The sequence below is a fragment of the Tachyglossus aculeatus genome, chromosome 1 (assembly GCF_015852505.1).
Source record: "Tachyglossus aculeatus isolate mTacAcu1 chromosome 1, mTacAcu1.pri, whole genome shotgun sequence".
In the NCBI taxonomy this organism is placed as follows: Eukaryota; Metazoa; Chordata; class Mammalia; order Monotremata; family Tachyglossidae; genus Tachyglossus; species Tachyglossus aculeatus.
The window spans coordinates 43,930,399-43,951,532 of NC_052066.1; the positions used below are offsets into that span (position 1 = coordinate 43,930,399).

At 42.0% G+C, this 21,134-nt stretch overlaps 1 protein-coding gene across 2 annotated transcripts in view; it reads left to right on the plus strand.

Moving 5' to 3' along the window:
• The window catches only part of VEPH1 (ventricular zone expressed PH domain containing 1), a 238,875-nt gene that overhangs the window by 145,252 nt on the left and 72,489 nt on the right, over positions 1–21,134 (plus strand). For both annotated transcript variants that reach the window (XM_038746083.1, XM_038746084.1), the window contains exons 8-9: positions 18,736–18,945; positions 19,890–20,284. In XM_038746083.1, coding sequence (XP_038602011.1) covers positions 18,736–18,945; positions 19,890–20,284 — 605 coding nt within the window. The remainder of the gene's footprint in view (positions 1–18,735; positions 18,946–19,889; positions 20,285–21,134) is intronic.

A 21,134-nucleotide genomic window follows, 5' to 3' on the forward strand; every position in this document is an offset into this window, starting at 1 on the left:
GGAAAGAAAGTCATGCAAAAACCTGCCCGTTCCATTCCTACCTTGGGCAGTGGCTAGTGAGTGGAAGGCAATCTGCTACAAGTCAAAATTTACCCATGCAGGGCAGCAGCAGCATGGGAGAGAGTCAAGGGTGGAGACTCAAGTTTACTGCAAGGAAGAAAGTAATGGTGAACCACTTTCACATTTTTACCAAGAAAACTCAATGGATACACTACCAGAATGATTGCAGATGGAGAGTGGGGGGTTTTGGGAGAGATGCGTCCGTGGAGTCACTGTGGGTCGGAGACGACTAGACAGTATAAGACAAGACAAGATAGGAAGGGATAAGCTGATTGAGTGCTTTAAAACTAGTGGTAAGGAGTAAGGTAAGTAAGGAGTAATGGTAAGGTAGGGGAACAGTGTGGCCTAGTGGATAGAGCACAGATCTGGGACCCAGAGGACCTCGGTTCTAATCCCGGCTCCTTTGCTTACCTGCAGTGTGACCTTGGGCAGTCACTTGACTTCTCTGTGCCTCAATTGCCTAAATTGCAAATGGGATTCAATGCCTGTCTTTCCTCCTAGGTAGACTGTGAGCCCCATATGGGACAAGGACCGTATTCAGCCTGATTATCTTGTACCTACCCCAGTGCTTAAAACAGTGGTTGGCACATAGTAAACGCTTAACAAATACCCATTTGAAAAACAGAAGTTTCTGTTTGATGCAGAGGTAGATAGGCAACCACTTGATCTTCCTGAGGTGTGGGGAGACCTGGACTTTCAGAAAGATAGATTTTTAGAAAAATGATCCAGGCAGCAGAGTGAAGTATGGACTAGAATGAGGAGAAAGAGGAGGCAGGAAGATCCACAAGTAAGCTGACCCAGCAGTCAAGGCAGGATTGTATAAGTGCTTGGATCAATGTGGTAGTAGTTTGGATGGAGAGGAAAAGGCCACTTTTAGCAATGTTGTGAAATCTCACATCACCTCCTGCCTTCAAGACATCTGTACTTGGATGTCCTCTGGTCACCTCAAACTTAACATGTCCAATACAGAGTTCCTTATCTTCCCTCCCAGACCCTGCTCTCCCCCTGACTTTCCCATCACTGTAGATAATGCCACCATACTTTCTATCTCACACCTTGGCATTAATCCTTGCCTCCTCTCTTTCATTCAACCCACATATTCAATCCGTCACCAAATCCTGTCAGTCCCAGGTGTGAAGATCTGCCCTTTCCTCTCCATTCAAACTGCTGCCTCCTCTCTTTCATTCAACCCACATATTCAATCCGTCACCAAATCCTGTCAGTCCCAGGTGTGAAGATCTGCCCTTTCCTCTCCATTCAAACTGCTACCACTTTAATGCAGCCACTCATCCTATCCCGCCTGGATTACTGCATCAGCCTCCTTGATGACCTCCCAGCCTCCTTTCTCTCTTTCTCCACTCCAGCCCATACTTCACTCTGCTTCCTGGATCATTTTTCTGTAATAACGTTCAGGACATGTCACCCCCTTCTTAGAAAACTCCAGTGGTTGCCCATCTACCTCTGTATCTAACAGAAACTTCTCACAATTGGCTTTAAAGCACTCCATCACTTTGCCCCCTCCTACTTCACCTCGCTTCTCTCCTTCTACAACCCTCTCTGTACACTTCATTCTTCTAGAGCTAACCTTTTCACTGTGCCTCGATCTCCCCTGTCTCACCACTGACCCATACCCCACGTCCTGCTTTTGGCCTGGAATGCCCTCCCTCCTCAAATCTGATAGACAATTACTCTCCCCTACTTCAAAGCCTTATTGAAGGCACATCTCCTCCAAGAGGCCTTCCCAGACTAACCTCCACTTTTCCTCATCTCCCACTCCCTTCTGCATCGCCCTGACTTGCTCCCTTTGCTCTCCCCGCCTCCCAGCCCCACAGCACTTATGTACATATCTGTAATTTTATTCATTTGTATTGATGTCTGTCTCCCCTCCTCTAGACTGTAAGCTGATTGTGGGCAGGGAATGTCACTGCTTATTGTTGTGTTGTACTTTCCCAAGTGCTTACTACAGTGCTCTGCATACGGTAAGCATTCAATAAATACGATTGAACGAATGAATGAAGGTTGAACTGACAGGATTTGGTAACACTGAATGTGGAGGTTGAATGAGGGAGATGAGTCGAGGATAATGTCAAGGACTTATGCAAATATCCCTAATTCATTTATTTATTTTAATTTCTGCCTCCCCTCTAGACTTGTAAGCTCCTTTTGGGCAGGAAATGTGTCTATCAACTCTGTTGTATTGTATTTTTCGAAGTGCTAAGTACAGTCCTCTGCACACAGTAAGCGTTCAGTAAATGTGATTGATATTCAAATTTCATATCTCAAATTTATGAGGACACGATGTTTCTGAGAGGTCTCCCCCTCTAGACTTTAAGTTCATTGCGGCCAGGGAATGTGTCTATTAGATTGTTGTACTGAACTCTCTCAAGTGCTTAGTACAGTGATATGCAAATGGTAAGTGCTCAATAAGTGCTTAGTACAGTGCTCTGCACACAGTAAGTGCTCAATAAATGTGATTGAATGAATAAACACAATTGATTGGTCCTACTCAGGGCTTAACCAAATACTTTCAATGTGCTGAAAAACATTGGCATCTTCAAAATAGCTCTGATCAGGATGAAAGACGATCACCAGGACTTGCACATCTTATTTGTCCAATCACTTTTTTTCCAAATGCAGGTCGACTGCTTAGTACAGTGCTCTGTACACAGTAAGTGCTCAGTAAATACAATTGATTGATTGACCCATGAACAATCTCAATAGCACTAAAACAGTTTCAAAAGGATGACACATTACATTCAGATTTCTGAAATATTTTCACGTTTGTGTTGTTCAATCAGGAAACACTGAGAAATGCATTATGTTAGGCATTTACTGATTGTTAAAGGTGCTTGACTTAATTTAATTTACAACTATAATACATGCTTTTAGCAAAGAGACAACAGGGGACCGATCAAAAGTAAATGTCAAATCCACTGGTTCATCTTCTCCTCGCTGAAAAGTGTATATTATTTATCCATAATTTACAAGAATTTGAATTAGAAGAAAGCATCTGTAGTCAAGTGCAAACAGACCTAAAATAATGTGTCAAAAGTAAAATAGATGTATAGTTAACACTCTTTGGAAGGCTCAGTAGCTATCACATTGAAGAGGTGAAGAGTTTTGTTTTTCTCAGCCAGGAAGGAAGACAGATCTGGGAAATCTTGGTTCAGTAAAACCGTCAGCTCAATATGAACCTCTCCATAGTCCACAAAAACAAAAAGTCCAAAAGATAGTGTTGTACAAAGGGGGAAAGCACTGTTACAAGAGCTGCTTTATTTACAATCTCAACTGTAGATTGAGATTTCAGTGGCCCTGGATCCTGAATTAGCCATTATAATCAAAGGAGTAATTTGTATCCTGATTTTTATCCTGATTTCATTGACAGAAGTATTGTCTATGCTACCATCTGAAGAGGCAAATCAGTCTCACAGGGAACAAGCAATCAATCAATTGTGTTTACTGAACACTTACTGTGTGCAGAGCACTGCACTAAGCACTTGGAACAACGTATGGAATGGAACAACATATATTGTATATACACATGTATATATATACATATATTGTATATATACATGTATATATACATATGTGTGTGTGCATGTATATATCTATAATTCTATTTATCTATATTGATGGTATTGACACCTGTCTACTTGTTTTGCTTTGTTGTCTGTCTCCCCCTTCTAAACTGTGAGCTCATTGTTGGGTAGGGACTGTATCTGTTGCCAAATTGTAATTTCCAAGCTCTTAGTACAGTGCTCTGAGCGCTCAATCAATACGATTGAATGAATGAATGGATGAATGAATCTGCAATCCGGCAGTTCTAGGTATATTCATTCATTCAATCGCATTTGTTGAGAGCTTACTGTGTGCAGAGCACTGTACTAAGCACTTGGGAAGTACAAGTTGGCAATGTATAGAGACGGTTCCTACCCAACAAGGGGCTCACAGTCTAGAAGGTATATTCATTCATTCATTCAATCATATTTATTGAGCGCTTACTGTGTGCAGAGCACTGTACTAAGCGCTTGGGAAGTACAAGTTGGCAACATCTAGAGACGGTATGTGTCTTCCCTTCAGCCCCTGCTCCAACAGACTTGCCCTCGGTCTTTTCTCCAACTGGGGATGGATGAAAAACCATCAATAGTTGCAGCGTGAGGCCTCAACTGCTTTCTTATCAACAGATTAGAGGTCTGCAGTCTGGAGTAGATCAGCCCAGCCCTTACCTCACTGGGACTTTCCACGAGTCCCTAATCCAACCTGTGAAGGATTAGGAATCATCAGGAATAGCACAGTGAAGTCCCAGTTTCTTTCTTAGCCTGACTGCAGGCCAGCCTAGAAGCTGCCCACCTCTTCCCTGTTGAGACATTTTTTTAAATGATATTTCTTTCATTCAGTCGTATTTATTGAGCACTTGCTGTGTGCAGAGCACTGTACTAAGCGCTTGGGAAGTACAAGTCGGCAACAGATAGAGACAGTCCCTACCCAACAACGGGTTCATAGTCTGGGTTTATTAGGTGTCAGGCACTGTGCTACATAGTGGGGTAGATACAAGTTAATTAGGTGACACACAGTCCCTGTCCTACATGGAGCTTGCAGTCCTAATCCCCATTTTACAGAAGAGGTAACTGAGACCCAGAGAACTAAAGTGACTTGTCCAAGGTCACACATGGGACAAGTGTTGGAGCTGTCTGACTCCCAGGTTAGAGGCTCTGAGAGGTTTTTATGTAGCCCTTAGAAGCACGATTCATGCAATTGGAAAGACATAAACATTCTAGGCGTCTGATTTCAGTGTGAGTCTTAGCGGCTGGAAGATACTGGGTTATTCAATAACTGACAAAGGGAGAAGGAAAATATCTGAAGTGTGGTGAGCATGACGCCAATCCAAGGAAAATGTTGTAGATGTTTGATTTGAACCCTATTTCTTCTTTTCTCACAACATAACAGTGCAGCAGTACAATGTTCTGCAAAGTACCTTGGGCCAAGATTTTCAAACATTAACTAATGTTATTTTTCTTTGATTTACAGAGCAAGCAAGAAAGACTGCCAATTTTCCCACCCCCTGCCAGGTTTATAGTCTTATCTTCCTTGCTTAGTAAAAGTTGCTGTACGCCAAAAGGCCAATTTGTTATTGAGGAAAGCCTAGACTTACACAAGTGGGAGGTAATGAGACCTCCCCCTGGGCCTCTCTAGAGATTTTTTTTTCTGATTTTGCTTGGCAGTGGAGACCTAAAACCATCCTCCTGGAAATCTTATGTGTCTGAGGAATAAAAGGATTGTGGAATTATGGCCAAGTTAGTATTTGGGGGATTACAGCACTTGGCAAACATTTCCGTATAATTCTCCCTCAACTTAGAAATGACAAATACACATGCACACCCCCCGCCCCCAACACACCCTCTTAAAAATATTTCCCTCATTTAGAGGAAACAAGTAAGACCTCATTTATTCCTGGAATCTTTCTCATTTCAAACTTGGTCATCCTCTTCCTACTCCATCTCCTCAGTCTCAGGAAGATAGAAAGGAAGCTTGTGGAGAAAGAGGGAAAAGTCAAGGTGAATGCTAACAATCCCCAAATCCTCTTCCCTCCCCATGTCGGTACCCTTCCTCTTTGCCGGCAAGTCTTCATTCCCACTTTCACAACTGGGGGAAATGAAACTGAAAACTCCCAAAGTCGAATTTTTGTTTTGTTTATTTCTGTGCCTCTGTGTTTTAGGCCTCGGCGTTTTTTGGAAATTAAATGGGAATGAAGAATTACAAATAGTGAATTATGGGCATCGAAGGCCAGGGATGGTGCCTATGTACTTTATTATTCATTCATTCATTCACTTAGTCATATTTATTGAGTGCTTACTGTGTGCAGAGCACTCTCCCAAGTGATTAGTAAAGTGTCTGCCTGCGGCAAGCATGCAATAGATACTACTAATTGATTAACTGAGATGCAAAGGAGGAGCCTGGATACGAGCAGCAGGGAACCATAAAAAATCTCAGATATTTTCTCCTTTTGTTTTCAAAGCTGTTTTGTTTTCACCAGTTAAAATATCCAAATGCTAAATGAGCGGAGGTAACTAGAGATTTCCCAGCATCTCATTTCTTCAGCCTCTCCAGTGTTTTTTTACCTCTCCAAATACATCATAGGGTAGCGTCAGTTGTTTCAAATCGAGGCATTCGGCATTTTTCCTCTGTCCTTTGTCTCTTCCTCTAGGGTCCCTTTTCATGGATAGGTTGCTGCCGATCGACAGCATTCAATAATAATAATAATAATAATTTGGATATTTGTTAAGTGCTTACTATGTGCCAAGCACTGTTCTAAGTGCTGGGGGAGATACAAGGTAATCAGTTTGTCCCACATGGGGCTCAAAGTCTTAATCCCCATTTTCGAGGTGAGGTAACTGAGGCACAGAGAAGTGGCACAGCTGAGAAGTGGCGGAGCCGGAATTAGAGCTCATGACCTCTGACTCCCAAGCCCAAGCTCTTTCCATTGAGCCACACTGCTTCCTACTGTATACAGAGCAGTGTACTAAACGTCTGGGAGAGTACAGAAAGAGGTAGAACACTCGATACCTTCCCTCGATAATTTAGAGTGTAGCGGGACTGTACTATACAGTGTTTCTTCACATAGTTTAATAGTTTACATTTCTTTTCATAACTACATAGCTTAGTAGTCTTAACAGCATTCATGTGGACTCATAGTCTATACATTAACTATGTAGAGCATATCCGATGCCCGTTGTTGGGTAGAGACCATCTCTATATGTTGCCGATTAGTACTTCCCAAGCGCTTAGTACAGTACTCTGTACACAGTAAGCGCTCAATAAATACAATTGAATGAATGAATGAATGAATCAAATGGTAACTTCATGAAGAAGTTACTTTGACTATTTTTCCTGTTGCCATAGAATGAATGGATAGTGCATTTGTTACTCAGTAGTGGTTCAGTTGCGAAGATCACTTCTATGAAGTGGGTTTAGGAAGTGGTCTTTGAATTCTTCTAAGCCTGTTTTCTTGTTCAATAGCAATATAAGTTTTCACTGTGAAAATGAATGGTCAAATCGGTAGTTGAGGTGTTGGCGTAGATTTATTTAGGGTCTATTAGTACTTGATCGGTTTGCTTTGAGGGAGTTCTAGTTGTGTTTGGCCCTGTCTGTTGGTATTATCCTACTTTGTGATACATGGTTTTCCAGAATATCTTTTGAAAGTCTAACTTGCTTCTCAGAGATTTCCTTGGTAGAATAACAGCCCTGGAGCAAATCAACAAGGAAAGTTCCCCTAAGACATCATTTCCTTCATAAACCCCCTTAGAAATCCATGGTCCTTTTCTCTCTTCTTCAAATGCATTGCTGCCTTGTAGTGATGGAGTACAGTCTGCCGCTCAATAGAAGAAAAATTATACAACCTCATAGACCATTTCCAAGAAATGCTTTTTTTCCCATGTTTCTGCTGTGCAAGCAATGCCTTTGGTCTCCTGTTTTTTGGAGGTCAGGGTTAGACTACTTTATTAGTTTCTCCACACATCTCCTTGCTTCTACCTAAATGCCCTTTCAGACTATACTACACGCTGCTACTTACATTATTATCATGCTTGTCATAAAGCACATCTCTCCAATCCTTCTGTGATAGGAGGCCTTCCCTGACTAAGCTCTCCTCTCCTTTTCTCCCACTCCCTTCTGTGCTGCTCTTACTTACTCCATCATTCATCCTCTCTCCCATCCCCAGGGCACATATGCATATATCTGTAATTTAATCAATCAATCAATCATATTTATTGAGTGCTTACTGTGTGCAGAGCACTGTACTAAGCACTTGGGAAGTACAAGTTGGCAACATATAGAGACAGTCCCTACCCAACAGTGGGCTCACAGTCTAGAAGGGGGAGATAGAGAACAAAACCAAACATATGAACAAAATAAAATAAATAGAATAGATATGTACAAGTAAAATAGAGTAATAAATATGTACAAACATACATATATACAGGTGCTGTGGGGAAGGGAAGGAGGCAAGATGGGGGGATGGAGAGGGGGGCGAAGGGGAGAGGAAGGAGGGGGCTCAGTCTGGGAAGGCCTTCTGGAGCAGGTGAGCTCTCAGTAAATAAATAAATAAATTTATTTATTTATTTATCTATTTATTTATAATAATGTCTGCCTGCCCTTCTAGACTGTGAGCTCGTTGTGGGCAGGAATGTTTCTGTTTGTTTTTATATCGTACTCTCCCAAGCGCTTAGTACATTGCTTTGCACACAGTAAGCTCTCAATAAATATGATTGAATGAATGAATAGGTTATTTTTACAGGCAAATAGGAGATTAAACACCATTATAGATTATTAGACCTTCAGTTTAGTTTGAAACTACCTTTTATATTAAAAAAAAACTGATTTCTTTCTAAATATCAGTGGATAGTCAATACCACCCTCTCCACTGAACTCAATTCCCTCACACCCCCATCGCTTCACAAATCTTGTATCACCAACCCACAGCTCTGAAGCACCCCCACATAGGCTTTCTTTGCTCTTGTGCACAAGCTGCAAAATGCAGCTGGGTAAAAGTCAGATAACAGGCCAACCTTGTGTATCTGAATTCATCCTCCCCTGCTTTAACTCTGCTCTCTCTCTCTCTCTCTCATTCATTCATTCAATCATATTTATTGAGCACTTACTGTATGCAGAGAACATTCATTCATTAATCATATTTAATAATGATAAATAATTATATTTGTTAAGCACTTACTATGTGCCAAGCACTGTTCTAACCACTGGAGTAGATACAAGGTAATCAGGTTGTCCCACGTGGGGCTCACAGTCAATCCCCATTTTACAGATACGGTAACTGAGGCACAGAGAAGTTAAATGACTTGTCCAAAGTCACACAGCTGATAAGTGATTAGAGCCCACACCTCCCAAGCCTGTGCTCTTTCCACTATGTCATGCTGATTCTCTCAATTACTGTGTACTATGTAGTATGTGGTTGGGAGAGTACAATGCAACAATGAAACGGACACATTCTCTGCCTCTCCTCCAGCACTCTCCTCCTGGCAACAATACTTCTCCATCCCTATTGACTCTTATGCCCATTGCCCTAACCAGTTGTTTCAGACTTTTAACTCCCTCCTTAAACCACCAAACCCCACTCTTCTCCCATCCCTTGCTCCTAATTACCTTGACATACACTCCAGTGATGAAATTAAAACTATCAGGCCTGATGAAATCTCCTCTGCTTCTCTTCAATCCCTCCTTCTTCCTGCCTCTTCTTCAATGCTCCCTTCCTTCCCTGCAGTATTTCAAGAGATGATCTCCCTTGGTCTCTCAAACTCTATTCTCTCCATCTGGGTCTCCAACCCCATTCATTTCTTCCCATCTTATCAAAACAATTGCTCCCTCTTTCTTTTTTTTTAATGGCATTTATTAAGCACTTACTATGTGCAAAGCACTGTTCTTTCTTCCCTGACCACAACCAGCATCAAGAAAGGAATGCTTTTTTTTGCACAAAAGCTTTATAAGGAAAAAGAGACCAAGGAAGCAAAAGAGGAAACAACATAAGGCATTGCAAACTTTAAACATGTTAACACAACAATAGCTATTACTTTGTGTGTACAATATGTGCGGGACTGAGGTTCCTGCAGTAGCCTTAATAACCACATACACTTGTGAACACACATACACTCACACAGATGAATTTCACTATTGGTGGCATTTTCCTCTAAAATGAAGGGCAGGTGCATATAGAATGGAGATCATTAGGTAGATTACTAAAGCAGACATGTCGATCCACTGATTTTTCAATCAGTCAGTGGTATTTCATTAAATTCATTCAATCATATTTATTGAGTGCTTACTATTTGCAGAGCACTGTACTAAGCACTTTGGAGAGTACAAAAGAACAATAAATGGACACATTCTCTGCCCACAGTGAGCTTTCAGTCTACAGGAGGGTAGATAGACATCAATGCAAATAAATTACAGATATGTATATAAGCGCTGTGGGCCTGGGAGGGGGAGAAGAACAAAGGGAGCAAGTCAGGGTGATGCAGAAGGGAGTGGGAGAAGAGGAAAGGGGAGGCTGAGTCTGGGAAGACCTCTTGGAAGAGATGTGCCTTCAATAAGCGTGGCTCAGGGGAAAGAGCCCAGGCTTGGGAGTCAAAGGTCATGGGTTCTAATCCCGGTTCCACCACATATCTGCTGTGTGACCTTGGACAAGTCACTTAACTTCTCTGAGACTCAGTTCCCTCAACTGTAAAATGGAGATTAAGACTGTGAGCCCCACGTGGGACAACCTGATCACCTTGTATCTCCCCCAGCTCTTAGAACAGTGCTTCACACATAGTAAGCGCTTAACAAATGCCATCATTATTATCCAGCGCTTAGAACAGTGCTTCGCACATAGTAAGTGCTTAACAAATGCCATCATTATTATTACTATTATTATAAGGTTTAGAAGTGGGGGAGGGGAGAGAGTAATTTTCTGTCAGACTTGAGGAGGGAGGGCATTCCAGGCCAGCAGAAACAGGATGTGGATGAAGGGTCGGCAATGAGGTAGATGATTTTATTTTGTTAGTATGTTTGGTTTTTCTCTCTGTCTCCCCCTTTTAGACTGTGAGCCCACTATTGGGTAGGGACTGTCTCTATATGTTGCCAACTTGTACTTCCCAAGTGGTTAGTACAGTGCTCTGCACACAGTAAGCACTCAATAAATGCGATTGATGATGATGATGATGAGATTAAGGCACACTGAGAAGGTGAGCACTACAGGAGTGAAGTGTGCGAGCTGGGTTGTAGAAGGAGAGTAGCTAGGTGAGATAGGAGGGGGCAAGGTGGTAGAGTGCTTTAAATCCAATGGTGAATGAATTGAATGAATGAATGGTGAGGAGTTTTTGCTTGACACAGAGATGATGGGCAATCACTGGAGGTTTTCGAGGAGTGGGGTTAGATGTCCTGAATGTTTTTGTAGAAAAGTGATCCGGGCAGCAGAGTGTGGTATGGCCTGGAGTGGGGAGAGACACAAGGCTGGGAGTTCAGCAAAGAAGCTGATGGAGGTGGGATAGGATGAGTGATATGGAAACAGGATGGAGAGGAAAGCGTGGATTTAAGTAATGTGAAGGTGGGCCTGACAGGATTTAGTGATGGATTGATTCCAGGGATTAGAACAGTGCTTGACACACAGCAAGCGCTTAACAAATACCATTATTATGAATATATGCATTGAATGAGAGGAGTCAAGGATAACGCCAAGGTTATGGACTTGTTAGGAAGGGTGATGGCACCATCTACAGTGATGGGAAAGTCAGAGGGAGCACAGGTTTGGGGTGGGAAGATAAGGAGTTCAGTTTTGGGCATGTTAAGCTTGGGGTGATGGGGGATATTGAGTGCTTAGTGTATGCTGAGCACTGTACTAATTGCTTGAAGAGAACCATACAAGAGTTGGCAGACACGTTTCCTGCACCCAAGGCACAATGTCTGTATCCACACTAGACTAAGTACAGAAATACAATAGACTCTATACTTTGGAAAGCCTGTCCTATTGTGAAACACTAGGATGAAATTTGAATATTCAAATAAACCTATCTATCCAAGTTTAGTCTAGCCAAGAATTGTCATAATTATTATGCAGGTTCAGGGTAATAGTCCCTACGAATTGATGAAATCATAAATAGCCAAAATTCTTGTAATATAATAATAATAATAATAATAATAATGGCATTTGTTAAGCGCTTACTTTGTGCAAAGCATTGTTCTAAGTGCTGTGGAGGATACAAGGTGATCAGGTTGTCCCACCTGGGGCTCACAGTCTTCATCCCCATTTTACAGATGAGGTAACTGAGGCCCAGAGAAGCTAAATGATTTGCCCAAAGTCACACGGCTGACAATTGGCAGAGCCGGGATTTGAACCCATGACCTCTGACTCCAAAGCCCGTGCTCTTTCCAATGAGCCACGCTACTTCTCTGTATGTTCATATGAACTCATGATATGAACATGAGTTATAGTTTTCAATCAATGGCATTTATTGAGCACTTACTATGTACAGAGCACTGTATTAACCACTTGGAAGAGTACAATACAACAGAATTGATAGACATGTTCCCTGCCCACACCAAGCTTAGAGTCTAATCTAATAATAATAGATATGATGACAGTGAAGAGCTGTGGCCTGTAGAACAAACAATAATTGTAGGAGTGGGTAGTTAGTTTTGTGTGCTTATAGCCTAACTTTGTTTTAGCTCTACAGTAATTTCTTTAAGATTCCTGTGGATTACCATAGGGAGCAATCCTGGGAGGAAAGATAATTCACTAGAAATTCTACTGGATCGTTTCAAACATTTTGGAGTTGTTTGTTTTTTTTTTTGGATAAACCTTTCATTAATGTTTTTGATTCTATGCACCTGAGGTACACTGTACTTCATACATATACCTCCCTCCCTCTGCCCTACACCCTTCCCCTCCCCACATCACTTGTATATATTTGTACATATTTATTACTCTATTTTACTTGTACATCTTTACTACTCTATTTCTTTTATTAATGATATGTATATAGCTATAATTCTATTTATTCTGGAGGTATTGACACCTGTCTACTTGTTTTGTTTGGTTGTCTGTATCCCCCTTCTAGACTGTGAGCCCTTTATTGGGTAGGGACCGTCTCTAGATCAATCAATCAATCAATCGTATTTATTGAGCGCTTACTGTGTACAGAGCACTGTACTAAGCACTTGGGAAGTACAAGATGGCTACATATAGAGACAGTCCCTACCCAACAGTGGGCTCACAGTCTAAAAAGGGGAGACAGAGAACAAGACCAAACATAGTAACAAAATAAAATTAATAGAATAGATATGTACAAGTAAAATAAATACATAAATAGAGTAATAAATATGTACAGACATATATACATATATACAGGTGCTGTGGGGAAGGGAAGGAGGTAAAATGGAGGGGATGGAGAGGGGGACGAGGGGGAGAGGAAGGAAGAGGCTCAGTCTGGGAAGGCCTCCTGGAGGAAGTGAGCTCTCAGTAGGGCCTTGAAGGGAGGAAGAGAGCTAGCTTGGCGGATGGGCAGAGGGAGGGCATTCCAGGCCCAGGGGATGACGTGGGCCGGGGGTTGATGGCGGGACAGGCGAGAGTGAGGTACAGTGAGGAGATTAGCGGCAGAGGAGCGGAGGGTGCGGGCTGGGCTGGAGAAGGAGAGAAGGGAGGTGAGGTAGGAGGGGGCGAGGGGATGGACAGCCTTGAAGCAGAGGGTGAGGAGTTTCTGCCTGATGCACAGATTGGTAGCCACTGGAGATTTTTGAGGAGGGGAGTAACATGCCCAGAGCATTTCTGGACAAAGACTATCCGGGCAGCAGCATGAAGTATGGATTGAAGTGGGGAGAGACATGAGGATGGGAGATCCTGTATATATGTATATATGTATATATATATATATATATATATATATATATATTTATTACTCTATTTATTTTACTTGTACATATCTATTCTATTTCTTTTACTTTGTTAGTATGTTTGGTTTTGTTCTCTGTCTCCCCCTTTTAGACTGTGAGCCCACTGTTGGATAGGGACTGTCTCTATATGTTGCCAAATTGTACTTCCCAACTGCTTAGTACAGTGCTCTGCACATAGTAAGCACTCAATAAATACGATTGATAATGATGATGATTGATGATGATGATCAGAGAGAAGGCTGATACAGTAGTCCAGATGGGATAGGATGAGAGCTTGAACAAGCAGGGTAGCGGTTTGGATGGAGAGGAAGGGGCGGATCTTGGCAATGTTGCGGAGTTGAGACCGGCAGGTTTTGGTGATGGCTTGGATGTGAGGGGTGAATGAGAGAGTGGAGTCGAGGATGACACCAAGGTTGAGGGCTCGTGAGACGGGAAGGATGGCAGTGCCGTCAACAGTGATGGGAAAGTCAGGGAGAGGTCAGGGTTTGGGAGGGAAGACTAGGAGCTCAGTCTTGGACATGTTGAGTTTTAGGTGGCGGGCAGACATGCAGATGGAGATGTCCTGAAGGCAGGAGGAGATGTGAGCCTGGAGAGAGGGGGAGAGAGCAGGGGCAGGGATGTAGATCTGGGTGTCATCAGCATAGAGATGTTGCCGACTTGTACTTCCCAAGCGCTTAGTACAGTGCTCTGCACATAGTATGTGCTCAATAAATGCGATTGAATGAATACATATACCCTATATAGCTAAAGGTTGAATAGAGAGTTAAAGCGGTCCTTCAAATGAAAAAAATTTTAGTAACATTTTAGTAGAGAAGCAGCTTGGCCTCGTGGAAAAATCATGGGCCTGGGAATCAAAGGATCTGGGTTCTATTCCCGGATCCGCCACTTGTCTGCTGTGTTACCTTGGGCAAGTCACTTAACTTCTCTGTTCCCTCATCTCCAAAATGGGGATTCATTCATTAATTCAATCGTATTTATTGAGTGCTTACTGTGTGCAGAGCACTGTACTAAGCTCTTGGGAAAGTGCAACATGGCAACAAAGAGTGCCAATCCCTGCCCACAGTGAACTCAGAGTCTAGAGCAGAGGAGAAAGATATCAAAACAAATAGACAAGAATATAAATAAATAAAATTACCTGTTCTCCCTCCTACTTAGACTGGGAACCTCATGTGATTATCTTGTATCTTTCCCAGCACTTAGTATAGTGTTTGACGTAATAAGCGCTTAACAAAAACATTATTGTTATTATTATTAGTATCATTATGATAGGAGTTCTTTTTTCAGGTGAGCAAAATCCCATTACCTAAACGTTATCTATGCTTTCCAAAAGAACTAAAATTATTTTTTACTAAGATAATGTTTAATATGTGCACTGTAACCAAACAAAATTAATATGAATTACTAATTTAATAAATTACTGGGTAACCTAACTTTATGAAATGGAAAAAATGAATCCATTAATAACAACAATACTAATAATAATATTTGTTAAGAATTTACTATGTGCCAGGCACTGTACTAAGTGCTGGGGTGGATACAAGCAATCAGTTTGGATTTGCCCTGTCCTGCATGGGGTTTACAGTGCTATTCCCCATTTTACAGATGAGGTAACTGAGGCACAGAGAAGTGAAGTGACTTGCCTAAAGTTACAGAGTAGACAAGTGGCAAAGCAGGGATTAGAACTGATGACCTTCTGGCTCGCAGGCCGGACTCTATCCACTACTGTTGAAAAAAGAGCCCTCTAAATGTGTTTAAATCTTCTTACCTTTAGCGATGCCTCAGGTGATCCATGCCATTTAAACTTTTAGGCCCTAAATGCTTAATAAATATCTGTGGACTGTAAACTGGTCACTCAATGATCACAAAGCAACAGTTCTTTCCTGCAATATGAAACAATACAAATTTCTTTTGGTCTTTATCATCATAAACCCATTTTGAGGGGTTTTTGTTGTTTTTTAATGGTGTTTGTTAAGCACTTACTATCTGCCAGGCACTAAGCTAAGTGCTGGAGTAGCTTGGCACATAGTAAGCACTTAACAAATACCATCATTATTATTGTTATTATACAAGACGATCAGGATGGACACAGTCCCACTCCCACATAGGGCTCCTAGTCTTAATCCCCATTTTACAGATGAGGTAACCGAGTCACAGCTTGCCTAAGGTCACCTAGCAGACAGTGGCAGAGTCAGAATTGTTGGGCATTAAGTTAATTTGGGAAAAAAAAACTTTATTTCAGGAGGCTTCAAATTTGAAATATCCCTGAGGTTGTCAGAATTTTTTCAAACTGAAAGCAGGAAGAGGGCAGGATTCGGAGATTGTGAGGGGAGGTGAGACCTTCAAAAAGCGAGGTGGAAAGGAAGGAAAAATAAAGAGAGTCAAAAATGTACAGAGACAGTGAAAAGGGGGTCTCGCAGGAAAGGAGAAATGGAGAGAGGTTACCCCAGACTCTGACTTGGACGTGAATACTTACACACAGATATAGTGACACAGATGCTGAAATGGACATGAACATACAAGGGGTACATGATTCAGGTGAGCATTGCCTAAAATACATTCAATAGGATTACAGACAGATGTCCCTGAGCAATCACATCTGACGGACTTAGTTTTTGACACACTCATGAGCCGTACTCCTCTCAGGATCACATCAGGAGAGTTTCCAGTACTCTTCCAATCTCGGATGCAAGAGGCAGTGTCAAGTACAGGCCTACCCATTCCATTCCTAGCTTGGCCAGTGGCTAGTGAGTGAAAGACAATCTGCTACAAGTCAAAACTCACCTGTGCTGGGCAGCAGAAACATGGGAGAGGGTTGACGGTGGAAACTTAAGTTTACTATGTGGAAGAAGGCAATGGTAAACCACTTCTGTATTTGTACCAAGAAAACTCTATTGATAAACCACTAGAATGATTGCAGATGGAGGTGGGGCATTCTGTAGGAGATGTTTTCCATGGAGTTGCTATGGGTCAGAGACAACTCGACAGCATAAGACAAGACATGAGCCATATCCTCTGATTGGTTCTAACAGACAGGATCTGATTGATTGAAAGGGGTGCCAGTCTCCTGAGGTAGTAAAATCACAGTGGGACACAGAGACGCAGGGAAGGACAAAGGCTTTCTGAAAATTGAAAGTCAGTATCTTTCCTTGCCCTCAGCCACACTCATCTCCTCCCAGCTCCCCTTATAATCCTCACAACAGGGCAGCCCGGCTTCTCAGTGGGGAAAGGGTGAGCCGTGCCCACTGCCACCGCCATGGACAGAGAGGAAGGGAGGGAAAATCCAAGGTGGTGTTATTCTGGCTCCTTGTGAGAAGTTATGCTCACCAGGGGAATTCCCCTTCATAACCCCCAAAACCCTCAGCTGCTGCCTCTCTGGGAAAGAAAGAGGTGGTTGATGGGGACTTTAGAAGAGGGTGGGTGGGTGGAGAGAGACAGACAGGTTTCTGAGGGATGGCAGAAACTCCTCACCCTGGGCTTCAAGGCTGTCCATCACCTCACCCCCTCCTACCTCACCTCCCTTCTCTCCTTCTCCAGCCCAGCCCGCACCCTCCGCTCCTCCGCCGCTAATCTCCTCACCGTACCTCGTTCTCACCTGTCCCGCCATCGACCCCCGGCCCACGTCATCACCCGGGCCTGGAATGCCCTCCCTCTGCCCATCCGCCAAGCTAGCTCTCTTCCTCCCTTCAAGGCCCTGCTGAGAGCTCACCTCCTCCAGGAGGCCTTCCCAGACTGAGTCCCTTCCTTCCTCTCCCCTTTGTCCCCCTCTCCATCCCCCCATCTTAACTCCTTCCCTTCCCCACAACACCTGTAAATATGTATATATGTTTGTACATATTTATTACTCTATTTATTTATTTTACTTGTACATATCTATTCTATTTATTTTATTTTGTTAGTATGTTTGGTTTTGTTCTCTGTCTCCCCCTTTTAGACTGTGAGCCCACTGTTGGGTAGGGACTGTCTCTATATGTTGCCAATTTGTACTTCCCAAGCGCTTAGTACAGTGCTCTGCACATAGTAAGCGCTTAATAAATACGATTGATGATGATGGGTAGAAGTCGCTCACAGAGTCAATCAGTTGTATTTATTGAGCTCTTCCTGTGTGCAGAGCATATTGCCTAGCACTTAGGAGAGTACAACAGAGTTGGTAGACACATTCCCTGCCCACAAGAGGCTCGCCATCTAGAGAGGAGCTTGTAGTCTGGAGAATATTCCACCTCCCTCTTCCCTGGTTCCATTCCCTTCTTGCTAAGCCGACAAGGAACGTAGCTTAAACCACTGAGACAATGGTGGAGGTGGTGAGACGTAGCAGCAATTTAGCAGCTTTTCTTTCAGGACTTTAACAGGTAAACAGATCATAGCTCAAAATAGTGATAATCCTTCATGGGATCCACACAAGCACTTGAGAGAGTATAACACAATAGAGTTGGTAGTCATGATTCCTGACAATTATGAGGTAACAGTTTAGTTGGTGAGACAGGTATTAACCTCAGAGCGGTATGTCTGGTTGCCTGACTCTTGCAGGAAGCTCTTTGTTTCTGTTCATTCATTCATTCAATTGTATTCATTGAGCGCTTACTGTGTGCAGAGCACTGTACTAAGCGCTTGGGAAGTACAAGTCGGCAACATATACAGACAGTCCCTACCCAACAACAGGCTCACGGTCTAGAAGGGGGAGACAGACAACAAAACAAAGCATGTAAACTGGTTTCTGTATCTCCCATGCTCTAGTTTTAATCCAATATTTAATGCAATATTTGCTTGCTAGCAATGTCTCTGGTCCTTTGATAAAGATTGGGCTAAAAATGCTGCCCAAGTACATTAAGGAACCAGAAGAAAACCCACTCAGATGATAATTATTTTACCAGATACATATCAGAGGTTATAATGAAAAGTAGTTAAAGAACCAGAGAAGCAGCATGGCCTAGTGAATAGAGCATGGGCCTAGGAGACAGAAGGACCTGGGTTCTAATCCCGGCCCTGCCACTTGTCTTCTGTGTGACCTTGAGCAAGTCACTTAACTTTTTGGTACCGCAGTTAACTCATCTGTAAAATGGGGATTAAGACTGTTTGCCCCACCTGGACAAGAACTGTGTCCAACCTGATCTGCTTTATCTACCCCAGTTCTTAGTTCCGTTCCTGGAATATAGTAAGTGCTTAACAAATGCCATTAAGACAAACAAGTCTTTCAAAGACAAGTGTAACAGCACTTAACCCAATGATTTTTTTCTTCTTTAGAACAGAAAGAGTCACTGAAGCAGAGTCCGTCGAACGGTTGAAAGATGTCAAGTCTACAGTAAAGGAAAATGAAGAAGAAGAAAAGCTGCAAGTTAAAACACAAGTTTTGGAAGAAAAAATAAGCATGGAAAACAGCACTCCTGATTCTCTCCGCAGACATAGTTTAGGCCAAGTTTCCAAAGAAGAAAGAAAAGAAATAAGATTTAACAGGTATACTTACGAAAAATCAGATTCTGCAATAAAAACCTTTTGGGACCAATTTAGAATATCTGACTCTCATAGTTCTCACCCCCAGAACTTTCATTCTAACCAGGTCCTTTTGAATAAATCATCCATCAGCTCTTCTCCAAATACTTTAATTTAGCTAGGCCTCCTTGAAATTACCTAGTCAGGACAAAGATATGTGACTATCCCTCTAGACAGTGGGCAGGGAATATGTCTTATATTGTAGTCTCCAAAGAGCTTAGTACACTGCTCTGCCCACAGTAAGCACTCAATAAATATGATTGATTGATTGATTGAATATTAAATGTGCCTGTAAAATGACATTAACAGTGACTAGTCAAACCCTGGCTAAATATTTTTGAGAAAGACAGCCAATATTGTCAGCTAAAGATTTGATCAGTTTTCACTTGATCGCTCTTATTGAGTACATCTTCAGCTTTGAAAAAAATAATATTGATTTAACATTTACCAAGCACCGATGTAGTTATACATTCTATCAGACATAATCCCTATCTTCTATGGGGCTCACAATCGATTTTGTCCCCATTTTACAGATGAGGACATTCTGACCAAGGAAGATTAAGTGGCTTGCAGGTTAAAGAAAGTGGTGGAACTGACATTTGAACCTTGGTGTCTGGATTCATAAGACTATTGCTCTTTCCAGGAGACCATGCTACTGGAGGACTATTTTGTGAAATGATGTATTTGTTCATGGTGTAACCAAAGCCTGTTAACTACCATGGCTTCATCTATTTGTTAATGGCTCATTCTCTGTTCTGTGGATATCTGTGACCTTATCACCTTATCCAAGCACCTTGAAAACAACTTTTAAAAAATTCTTTCTCCAACAGATTAGGCTCTTGATTGTCTTTACCTTCCTTGTTAAGTGACCTCTATTGCTTAAAACCTTTATATTTTCCTTTGTTTAGGACCAAAAGCTTAGCTCTAAATGCAATCCGCGCAAAGTGTTTAAGTTCAGACGATGGACAAGACATGGGAAATGAAGATATAGCATCCCCCTTCTCTTTCTTGGAAACAGATCTTAGTCAAGAAAATGAGAAGTTGCCCTTAAACACAGACAATGAAGAATCACAGCTGGAAAATCTTTCAGTTTCACACCCAGGTATTAAAGGGCCGGAATCAGAGAAATTGCTAGAATCACTTAAAGAAAACTATCCCAGAGGAACTGTGGAGTCAATAGAAAATCATGCACAGTACCAAGATAAGCTCTACTTGCACTTAAAGGAAAATCTCAGTAAAGTAAAAGCATATGTCACAGAAATTGGAAAGAAAATTCCAATTCCCGATCAGTGTATTATTGAAGGTAAGATTTCTGAACTTTTCAAATTTGGAACATTTTAGAGGTATTAAATAAATTGTGACAGCTCTATGAAATGCTTTGCATCAACCAATCACTTTATGTAAAGATGAACTCGGTAGTTGTAGTTGTTGTAGTAATAGCATTTATTAAACACGCACGGGTACCAATGCACCATACTGAGCACTTTGAAAAAACAAATCAAGCAAACGACACAAACCCTACTCACAAGGAGCTCACATTCTCACAGGTGAGACAGCCGTGAAATTTACAACAAAGTAATCAAAATAAATCAATGAATGTACAATTTAATAAGCATTCATTCATTCAGTCGTATTTACTAAGCACTTACTGTGTGCAGAGCACTGTACTAAATGCTTGGGAAAGTGTAATAGAACAATAAACAGTGACATTCTCTGCCCACAACATTAATATGAATAAATAAAATCACAAATTTATACAGAAGTGCAGTGGGGCTGGAAGTGGGGAGGGGAAGAGCAAAGAGAGTAAGCCAAGGAGAGACAGAAGGGAATGGGAGATGAGGGAAAGTGGGGTTTAGTTTGGAAAGTCCTCCTGAAGGAGATGTGCCTTCAATAAGGCTTTGAATGTGGGGAGAGTAATTGGAGGATTTGAGGAGGGAGGTCATTCAAAGCCAGAGGCAGTTTATACTTAAGTTTTGAGAATAGGCATAAATAAGTATTTAAGTGCAAGTGTCACATAATAGTGGCAGCCATTTCACAAACAATTCATCATCATAATAATAACTGTAGTATTCGTTAAGCACTTTCTATGTGTCAAGCACTGTACTAAGTGCTGAGGTGGATACAAGACACTCAGGTTGGACACAGTCCCTGTC